Below are 11,150 nucleotides of genomic sequence, written 5' to 3' on the forward strand. Positions count from 1 at the left end.
CTCGTATCGTTTCGGGGGGTTCCCCGCTATTCTCTCCCCCCTTCATTACACCTCCACGTTGAATTGCATGAATCCGGCTGCTAACAGGTCAATGGCTAGTTCTCTTTCTCTCTTTCTCTGTGTCTAACCTTCCAAAATCATCCAGTCCATTTCTGGTACGAGATTTACTCTCTTCCCCGTCCGTGTGTGGCTACATGTCCCATCTAACTCTTTTTAGTGATTTCCTTTCGTTTACCTTGCTGGCTAATTCCTGGTTTGCCACCTTTAGAAGCTGCACCACTGTCTTTTGCCGTTTGTTTCCTTAGGATCCAATCAATCCTCACCAATCCAATCTCGTGTCATAGTTCTCCTCCGTGCCCTTCCTTAATTTTGAAAAGGAGATCACCTTGTGAATCATACTGCAGCATTAACACGCTCGTCTTCTTCTAGGTGGCTTTGGGTTACGTCGGCTTCCTTCGCGTTCAACCTTAATTTTGTGCTAATACCCAAGACGTGATTGTCATTTTCATTTCCCAAAAGTCCGCCAGCACCGCTGTTTGTCTCTCTCTCTCTCTGTTGCTTCCCCATGCGTTTCTGGTGTTTGCGTTTTCTCAATAAGAATGGAATCCCATAATAGTCGCGTTTGACAGCTCTCCTGCAGTTTGGTGCGTATTTTTCTAAAGAGGAGGAATCATGCAGTCCCGAAGAGGAATGTTTTCCTTTGAAAGAGAAGAATGAACAGTTTTAATTCTGCAAATGTGACAAATATTTATTTTAAAAACAGCTGTGAACACAAAATGTCCGAGATCATTTTTGACTTTGCTTGCGTTCTTTCAATGGTCTGGATCAGGGGTAGTCAAACTGCGGCCCTCCAGATGTCCATGGACTACAATTCCCAGGAGCCCCCTGCCAGCGAATGCTGGCAGGGGCTCCTGGGAATTGTAGTCCATGGACATCTGGAGGGCCGCAGTTTGACTACCCCTGGTCTGGATTCATTGCTGCAACTGATTGCCACCTTCCGGTGGGCTTGCAAATATTTCGGGGTATGTGTGGATGGATATATCTTGATCCAAGGGAAAATACTTTTCTGGGTGTAACCAGAATTGTAAGTGGGTGAGCTCAGCTGAGCCCTGTGGCCTCCTCCCTTGTCCCACTCAAGAGACATGTGGCACCAGCCTCGCATATTCCGTAGAAAACACCAAATTCGAAAAGGATGCACTTGCAGCTCAGTATTGTGGCAACACCTGCACATTAATTTTATTTTTATTTATATTTCCACTCATATACTGCTGCTCTTAGAGACTCGCAGTGGTTTACAATAAAAGAATAAAACAACCCGTCCCATAAACTCCCCAATACATTCAAAGATGGCTATTCATAGAAGTTAACTCCCCATCTCCCCTTCCCTGTCCAGCTGCAATGAAGAGCTCTTTCGTTAGGAGTGAGGGTCCTGAACGAACTAATTTTGGGGGGATCCACCAATAGTAACTCCGAGACCTCAGCCCGACCTCAACCATTTGCTTGGCAGATGGGCTCCATCTTGTAGGCCCTGCAGAAAGCTTATAACTCCAGCAGGGCCCTAAGCTCTTCCAGGAGCTCGTTCCACCAGGCTGGGGCCAGGGCTGAAATAGGCCAGGTGAATGTCCTGGGGGCCCGGGACAGTCAGCAGATTCATACCCACAGAGCGGAGTGCCCTGCGGGGGACATAGGCCAACAAGCGGTCCGGCAGATACGCAGGCCCCAAGTCACATATAACCTTAAAGGTTAAAACCAATATCTTAAAACTTGATCTAGAAACAGACTGGTAACCAGTGTAGATGACGTAACACCAGCTGGATGCGGGCCCTCCAAGATGTGCCAGTGAGGACCCTCGCAACCACACTTTGTACCAGCTGTAATTTCCGGGTCAAAGCCAAGGGTAGGCCCATGTAGAGTGAGTTACAGTAGTCTAACCTGGCAGTGATCATTGCATGGATGACGTTGCATGGATGGTTTCCCAAAATCCGTGTCACACTGAACCTGAGCGCTTTCCAGGAGCTGTTTTATGCTTTCATGCCTCAGCTGTATTTCTCTGAGTCCTCATATAATCCTTCCAGCAGTTGCAGTGTGACCCGTCCTAAACCGTCCATGATGTGGGGCTGGCCATTAGACGCAAATTTACTGCTAGTACAAGATTGATTGGATGGTTCTCTAGCAAGTGTGTGTAGGGGGGGGGAAGTTAGTATCAAACAAGGTTGAGGAATCTCACATGAATAATGTTGCAGGGATGGGAGGCAAAGTCAGGTTCTTGGGTCATTGTTATGGCAGCTTTGGGTCTCTAATTTGCTAGCAGAAAGTTTAGGAAGATCTTGCCTCTTCCGTACAAAGGGTTCTGCTAGTGGTAGTGCGTTCCCACCTAGTGCAATGTCTTTTTCTAAGGCCAGAGAAAAGTACCACCGTTGATGGAATAAATTTGCGAAATCCAAATTGGAAATGCATATTGTTTTCTGACACCTTCCTCTTCAAAAATTCATGCTCCTGACATCCTTCTACCTAGCAACTACTTGACCTCTTGGTCTTGAAAATTGGTGTTGCTACCCGATGCCTTCCTTTAAAAAAATATTTCTACCTGACTTCTTGCTACGCAGAAATGCATATTGCTCTCTGACCTATTGACCCTCGAAAATTTGTATTGCTCGCTGATGTCTTCCTCCTCGAAAAATTCATATTGCTATTTGATCGAAAATTCGTATTGCTATTTGACCCTTTGCTCCTCGAATTGCTCCTTGAAAATTCGTATTGCTATTTGACCCATTTTTCCTCGAAAAATTCGTATTGCTCTCTGACATCTGCCTCCTCAAAATTTCTAATTGCTCTTTGGCCTCCTCCTTCTCCTGTTCCTGCCTTTGATGAGAGAGGATTATCTCCACCTGCTTCCTCCTTCTGAGGAACGGTGATCCGTTCAGGATTATTTCTTGGAAGCCATTCCAGTTTGTCTCCTCGCAAACGTTTTAGGAATGGTTCCCATGTCCTTGGGGGAAAAACTTAGCAACGAATTGCAAGCAGGATACCAGATCTCTCATCTGCTCTATGCAGAAAACACATCCTGAGGTCTAGATTTTCCCCTGCATGCGCCTCTACAGGAGGTCTTGCAAGCAAGGTGGGTTGGGTAAGGCCCTCTTGGAAGACTTTCTCGGGTGTGCTGCTTCACTTCTAGTCCTGTGGATATCCTCTCGTTCCTTCTGCTCAAAGGTGGCATGTGGGTGACGTGTGGCACTTATCCAACAGCACTCCTAATTTAAAGCGTGCTATCCACTCCTGAAAGAGCCTCTTGTGGCGCAGAGGGGTAAGGCAGCAGAAATGCTGTCTGAAGCTGTCTGCCCATGAGGTTGGGAGTTCGATCCCAGCAGCCGGCTCAAGGTTGACTCAGCCTTCCATCCTCCCAAGGTCGGTAAAATGAGTACCCAGCTTGCTGCTGGGGGGTAAACGGTAATGACTGGGGAAGGCACTGGCAAACCACCCCGTATTGAGTCTGCCATGAAAACGCTAGAGGGCGTCACCCCAAGGGTCAGACATGACCCGGTGCTTGCACAGGGGATACCTTGACCTTTTACCTTTATCCACTCCTGATGAGACCAGAGTAATGCTAGGGGATTTGGATCTGCAAACTGGCAGTGACAATTCTGTATTTATTTGTTTCTTTTTTAAAAGGAGAAAAATCACCAACATTCCTTGAACGACATACATCTTGCTGATAATTTTCCATACCTCCACTCCCACACGATGCCAAGGTAAGGCTCTTTTACACGTGTTACGATGTGACCTTGTTTATAAGGGGTGGCTTTGGCAGGGGAAGGGTGTCCTGCATTTTCAGCACAGTGGATGAACCGCCCATACTTGGTGGGTTACCTTGCCTTCTAGCTAAAAGTGGAAGAAATATAATCATTTCAAAATCAAGATGAAAATGTAGAACTTGCTGCCAGAGGAGGTAGCAATTGCCACAGGAATAAAGAATCTTTTAAAAAGAGATTAGATAGACTCACGGAGGATGGTCTGATTCAGCAGGGCTCTTCTGAAGTTCTTATGAAGGCCTCTGTGCCCTGTTGTTGGCCATTCAGGGGAACTGGTTGACCACTGCATGAGACACGGTGCTGGGACTAAATGGACCACTGGTCTGATCCAGCAAGGCTCTTCCAATGTTCTTGTGAAGGCCTCAACTTCTTGACTCTGTTGTTGGCCCTCCAGAGGAACTGGTTGACCAGGTTGTGAGACAGGATGCTGGACTAGATGGACCACTGGTCTGATCCAGCAGGGCTCTTCCAATGTTCTTATAAAGGCCTCAACTTCTCTGCCCTGTTGCTGGCTCTCCAGAGGAACTGGTTGGCCACTGAGTGAGACAGGATGCTGGACTAGATGGACCCCTGGTCTGATCCAGTGGGGCTTTTTAAATCTGTTCCCTTTGCTTGAAGACTGCCAGTGAAGGGGAGCTCACCACCTCCTTAGGCAGCGTATTCCACTGCTGAACTCTGCTGTGCTGCTTCACTTCCATAACAAAACAATTGAGCCAGACCTAAATTCTCGTTTATGATTGTTTGCTTCCTCTTTCTCTCCCTCTTGTTTGCAGCCCTCCCCGAACTCCGGTGAAAGTTGTGCCTCAAATTAGAATAGAGCTCGAACCTGAAGACGGTGGTTTTTTCTGGAGGAGCAAGGGAACAGAAACAACTTTGTAACTTGGTTGCTAACCTTCGGCCGAACTGGCTTTTTATTTTTTTTGTTGTTGTCGGTTTTCTTGCATTACTAGCCAAATATTTGGTTGTTCTCTCTGTAGGATAACACCAGGACACGTTGCCCTCCCTTTCACTCTACACTTGCTCCCTTTCCCACTTAATTTTCGGCAGGGGGGTGTATAATATACTAGTAGCTCCATCTTTCTTTCTTTCTTTCTTTCTTTCTTTCTTTCTTTCTTTCTTTCTTTCTTTCTTTCTTTCTTTCTTTCTTTCTTTCTTTCTTTCTTTCTTTCTTTCTTTCAGACTATTTTTGTTTTGCCTTTTCAGTCACATCCATACCGATACCTCTCTCGAGGAGAGGGCAGAAGTATTAAGGATATATTATCACAGCTTTGCGAGATTTGTTAATTTTTTTAAGTTGCAAATCAGTGTTTGTTTGTTTTTTCTTTTTTAAATCTTGGGGTTTTTTTCTCTCTCTAGCAGAACAAATTTGACCTCTGGGCTAACGTAGCACCTTTTAGTTCTCCACTCCTGCAGAATGCTGCTAATTTTAATAAGCTCTTAACATCAGTCACTGCTGTGTTGGGTCATTTTGAGGAAAGGAGATGGAAAATCCCAGCACATAAAGAATTTCATGTTGCCATCATGGAATTGAGTGGAATTGGTCCCTATCCTATGCAACCTTTATTCTGTAATATTTTAATGGACTTTTTACCTGTCGGCTACTTTGACGAGTGTTATTTCCTCCTCCCAACCCAGATTTTTTGTTTTGTTTTAAATTATGGGGGCCTAACTTGTGACTTTAATATTTTTTGTCAATTTTTTTAACCTTTTTTAAAAAGATTATTGTAAAGAAAATGAATTTTTTTTCCTGCAGCAGGAAATGTATAGTTTTGTGTAGTTCTACCTCTTATTTCTAGATGTTGGACTTTCTCTTTTTAAATGGTAAAAAAAAAGGAAAAAAAGAAAAGAAAAAAGATTTAATAATAATAATAATAATTGTATAGTGCGGTATATAATGTGATTTTTACAAAAACAAAATCCAGAAAACAAAAACAAGACACAATCTCAAAGGTATGGCATAGAACTGAAATCAGTTATCTTAAAACTCCTTACTTTGAACATGTCTCTCTCCTTTTTTTTATTCTTTCTCTCTCTTGCTTTTATTCTTCCCTAACAATCTGATCACACGTTGAGGGAATTGGGGCGTGGGTTAATGGTCATATGATTGGAGGGGCGGTGCCTGTTTTGGCCCAACCTACACCAGCTGCCCCAGGTTGTCACTGCTGTGCCACCTCTTCCTGCAGAAGCATCGTCAAAATGACCGGGAAGGGTGTTGTGTCAGGCGGTCATGTCCAGGTTGCTCTTCAAGGATTCATGTCAAACGAGCAGATACAGACGGCAGCCCTGTATTGATCTCTTAGCAAGTATCTATGGCAGGGGTAGTCAAACTGCAGCCCTCCAGATGTCCATGGACTACAATTCCAATGAGCCCCTGCCAGCGAACGCAGGGGCTCATGGGAATTATAGTCCATGGACATCTGGAGGGCTGCAGTTTGACTACCCCTGCTCTATGGTGTCACATCATTCCCCAAACCTAACCTCGCTCTCTCAGTGTTTGCCTGTGTGTGGCTGTGCTCGCAGATTTAACCTATCCTTATAGATGTAACCACCCACTCTCTGGCGATGCCTGTTTTTCCAGGATTTATCCGGTCCTTTTGCAGGCAGGAAAGACCACATGCTCAAATATTTTCCGCCTTAGAAAACAAGTACCCTATACACTTGTATAGCAAAAGGAATGGCAAAGCTGGATGGGAGAGCCTGTGATGATGGAGCATTTCCCACCCTCGGCTTATATGCGAGTCAATACGTTTGCCCAGACTTCGTGGTAAAATTAGGTGGCTCGGCTTATATGCGGGTCGGCTTATATGCAAGTATATACGGTACATCGTGGAGGCCTCTCCAGGCCTCTCATGGCATGCCAGTTTTCCTTGCCCAGGGAATAATTTCTTGTTGCTGTTTGGAGAAGAATTAAAAGTTGGCCTCTCCTGCTTGTATGCTGGCAGGGGCTCGTGGTTAATTGTAGTCCATGGGCATCTGGTGAGCCATAGTCTGGCCTCCCCTGCCGTAGAGTTTCCACACCAAAAGACAGATTCATACGGGTCGCTGTGTTGGTCTGATGTGGCAGAACCAGCTTTGAGCCCAGCGGTACCCTTTAGGCCAACCAAGTCGTATTCAGGGCATAAGCTTTCATGTGCATGCACACTTTGTCTGATACAGTGAAACAGAGTATCTTAAACCAGGGGTAGTCAACCTGTGGTCCTAAGGATGTCCATGGACTACAATTCCCATGAGCCCCTGCCAGCAAATGCTGGCAGGGGCTCATGGGAATTGTAGTCCATGGACATCTGGAGGACCACAGGTTGACTACCACTGTCTTACACTGTTATATATAGGTAGAGGGGGGAAGGGTTAATTGCCAAGAAGGACTGGCTGGAGAAAAGATGCATAAAGGACCGTTTGATTATAGCTGAGATTAGAATCATAGAATCATAGAGTTGGAAGGGGCCATACAGGCCATCTAGTCCAACCCCCTGCTCAACGCAGGATCAGCCCAGAGCATCCTAAAGCATCCAAGAAAAGTGTGTATCCAGCCTTTGCTTGAAGACTGCCAGTGAGGGGGAGCTCACCACCTCCTTAGGCAGCCTATTCCACTGCTGAACTACTCTGACTGTAGATTGAACCAAGGCAGTTCTCAAGACCTGTGAATGGCCATAAACAAACCTAAATATACAAGAGTTAATGAGCAGACCGGAGAAGAAATCTGAGTCCTGTGACAGCCCCAGGACTGGGCAGGAGCTGGACCTCTGGGCAGGAGTTGGACCTGGGGGATCTAACATGTGCAGATATCTGCTCCTTCAGCTGGATTCAAACAAATTCCCTTGGAAGTTACATGTAGACAGAGGAGGTTGTTGCCACAAGGGGCTAATTAGAGCAAAGATGCACAAGTAACCGAGATATTCAGGGATGGTTTGCCTGCCTCTGCATTGTGACCCTGGGATTCATCGGTGGTTTCCTAACGAAGTCCTAACCAGGGGCACCTTATTTGGAAAATGGAGAATTTGGAAACTGGAGAAGCTATTCTGCAGATGCATCGCCTCACACAAGCACACTTGCCTCCTCTCCGATCACTTTGTTCCCTAGATCTCTCTCAGTAAGGTCTTCCGTTGTCCAAGAGTGGGATGGATACTTGAATTCACGGCGGCATCATTTGATTGTTGAGAAGGACATTCCGTGCGATGCCTTGTTGTACACATCATGTTGTGACGTATTTCTGTGATAATCATTTATACCACTTAATGTTTGGGTCAGGGAGGCTGAGGGATGAGAAACTCAGGTGTAACATTTCCCGAGTCCTTGGAACGAGTAGCACTTGGCTGCCCAATTGACAAAGAAAAGAAAAACACACTTTACCAGCACTAAAGATGTATCTACACTGCACTTTTACGGGGTTCTATCTCGGTTGAGCTGGCACGGCTTCGTCCCCCCCACTTAAAGGATTTTGGGAGTTGTAATCCAGTGAACATGCTGAGAATTCTCTACAAGGGATCCCAGTCCTCACGCAACGAAACTGTAACCCCCAGAATTTTGGGGAGGGGGGTAGCAGAATGGCTGTAAAATGAACAGTGTGATGTTCCCTAAATAACTGGATTAAAAAAGGGGGAGGGGCTTTGCTTAGAACCTGATTTATGTAAAGAAATGTGTTGAAAATGTTTGGCTATACAGTGAGACGAACAGTTGCCACGTCGGTCTCCAAAGGGACAGATGGGCTAACAGAACAAAGTTTGTTTTTCGAAGTGAATCGGAAAATACTGGCTTGAAATATAATCTCAGACTACAGGGCGCTTTCTCAGACTACATGCCGGTGCGGTGTGCAATCTCTAGGCCTGAATATCTGCTTCCCCCCAAAATTAGAAGATCCAGAATTCTTCTGATTTATGAATTTACTAGAGGACATTTAACGGGGAGGGGAGAACAGCAGGTTTTCAGGCTCCATAAAACTGTTCTGTTTCCTCTTTGAAGAAAGCTCCAGAGGTTAGCCATGTCAGTCTGAAGTAGCTGTGAGTCCAGCAAGATTTTTTTTGAGTATAAACTCTAAAGCAGGGGTAGTCAAACTGCGGCCCTCCAGATGTCCATGGACTACAATTCCCAGAAGCCCCTGCCAGCGAATGCTGGCAGGGGCTTCTGGGAATTGTAGTCCATGGACATCTGGAGGGCCGCAGTTTGACTACCCCTGCTCTAAAGAGTCAAAGCTACTTCTTGTCACCTCCCCCACCTTCATAATGGGATATAAGGACTCACAGATTACCATTCGTATTGACAAAACCCTTCCAGGGCCGTCAAGGAGTTCGATGGTGATACCGGTTGATTTCCAGGTTGGCAAACCTAGGTCGGTGTCAGGAAGAAGAACGACAGCCGGGAACTGGGGCATTTGCAGACATTGGGTTGTGCCTTGCCTCTCCGCAGAGCTGAGCATACAACCTCCTCTTCCTTCATCTGGAGCAAAGGCCACATGCTCAACAGCAGAAATCCTGCCAGATTGGGGGAGGGCATTGCCCCACCGTAGTCTTGATTGGCACTTATGGCATTCAACTAAACTCTGTATTCAGTTTGCCAGTGTAAAATAAGTTGGGTTTTCACCGTAAAGGTACAAGGGTGAGAGTGTCATTTGCACAGAACAGAGGCTTTCAATTGGAAACCGGAAATTTGCATTGCAAGTGACCGGAATGACAAAGCAGGGGAAGGGACCTTACTGAGGACTAGGGCCATAGAAAGGGGTGCTGTTTAGACCAGCTTCCTAGCAGAGGTTTCTGCTCAGGGCTGATGTCGAGTGAAATGGTCAAAGAGCCGGAGAGCTTTGTCCCAGAACTACAAAGTGGACTTCCTCTTGTTTGTCCCTCTATCCCTCGTTGCCTTCCACGGGCCTCCCAGTCAAAGTACGCAGATGTGATATTTTGTTTGGAATCAACATGCACTTTCAGATACCTTCTATCGTTTGGTTGTTGTTGTTAATTGTTATTATTTTTGTTGTTGTTGTCATTTTTAAAACTCTTTAAAAGCCTGTATTATCTCTGGAGGAATAATGTGTAATTAAGAAAAAGAAGAAAAAAAAAACACAGCCACTTTATTGTGAAAATGAAGTCGATCAACACACAGCGGAACAAAGAGGATTTTTTCTTTCTTTCTTTCTTTCTTATACGAGAAGAAAACATTTCAATGTTTGGAATTCTTCCCCCCGTCTCCAAATAGGAAAAGTTGAAACGTGAAATTCCATACAAAGACCACTGGTTTTTACACTTCCCTGAGGCTTTTTATTGTGACTTTTATGGATTCAGGAGACGATGAAGATATTTTAGCATTTATATTTTTCAAAATTAAATGTATACTGAAAATTAAAAAAAAAAAGTAACTTTATCGCTTTGTCTGTGTGAGCTGCTTTTCTGCTTGCTCGAAGGGATCGGCATTTGAGCGCTCGGAAATTGTTTACTCTGTAAGCCAACATACGAAGCTGCCTTACGCTGAGTTGATGCTTGGGTCCCTCGAGGCTGACATTGTCCGCTCAGGCTGGCAGCTGCCCCCCCCCTAAAAATCAACACATGAAACTGTTGTATAGTGAGTTACATACTTCGTCCATCAACAGGGTTGGCTTTTGCTAACCTCCAGGTTATAGCTGGAGATATCCTGGGATGACAACTGGTCTCCAGGAGAGAGATCAAGTTACCCTGGAGAAAATGGCCACTTTAGAAAGGGGATTCTATGGCGTCATACCACGTTGAAGTCCTTCTCCAAATGCCATTTTCCATAGGCTCTGCCCCACACATCTCCAGGTGTTCCAAGTACTTGAAAGTACATCAAGTAGTTCAAGTACATCTTCAAGACAGCCTGACCTACGCAGAATGGAGCAGAGTTGTTTTCTGTTGCCCCAGAGGGTCAGACCAATGGGTTAAAATTAACCCAGTTTAACCAATGGGTTAACATTAATTCAGAAGAAATTCCATCTAAACCTCCGGAAGAAGTTCCTGACAGAGTGGTTCCTCAGTAGAACAGGCTTCCTCTGGAGGTGGTAGGTTCTCCTCCTTTGGATGTTTTTAAGCAGAGGCTAGATAGTCATTTGACAGAAATGCTGATTTTGAGAATTTTTTCGACTCCATGATCCTATGATAGCCCAACCCAGTGCAATGCAACAGAGCTTTATTTTCACAGAAGGGATCCTTCCTTCTTGCACATTACAAGGCAAACTGGGCTGTTAAGTCCAACGGGTTCACCTATAGTGTGATATTGACAGTCTAGTTTGTGTCAGATGCAGTTCAAAAGGATTTTTTCCCCCAGCCTTTTTGGCTGGATCCAGATGGGCAAGAGCAGGAATGAGTTTGTGGTCCTCCCACTGCAAGCTGTAAACCAGGG

General features: G+C 45.3%; 1 protein-coding gene across 3 annotated transcripts in view; it reads left to right on the forward strand.

The window, feature by feature from the left end:
* SLC4A4 (solute carrier family 4 member 4) overlaps window positions 1-10,160 on the forward strand; it is a 176,765-nt gene extending 166,605 nt beyond the window's left edge. For all 3 annotated transcript variants that reach the window (XM_077301159.1, XM_077301160.1, XM_077301161.1), the window contains 3 exons: window positions 3,670-3,749; window positions 4,583-6,990; window positions 7,108-10,160. In XM_077301159.1, the coding sequence (XP_077157274.1) occupies window positions 3,670-3,713 (44 nt within the window). In that variant the 3' untranslated portion in view covers window positions 3,714-3,749; window positions 4,583-6,990; window positions 7,108-10,160. The remainder of the gene's footprint in view (window positions 1-3,669; window positions 3,750-4,582; window positions 6,991-7,107) is intronic.
* Window positions 10,161-11,150: the final 990 nt, after the last annotated feature.

Source organism: Paroedura picta, chromosome 10 (assembly GCF_049243985.1).
Source record: "Paroedura picta isolate Pp20150507F chromosome 10, Ppicta_v3.0, whole genome shotgun sequence".
In the NCBI taxonomy this organism is placed as follows: domain Eukaryota; kingdom Metazoa; phylum Chordata; class Lepidosauria; order Squamata; family Gekkonidae; genus Paroedura; species Paroedura picta.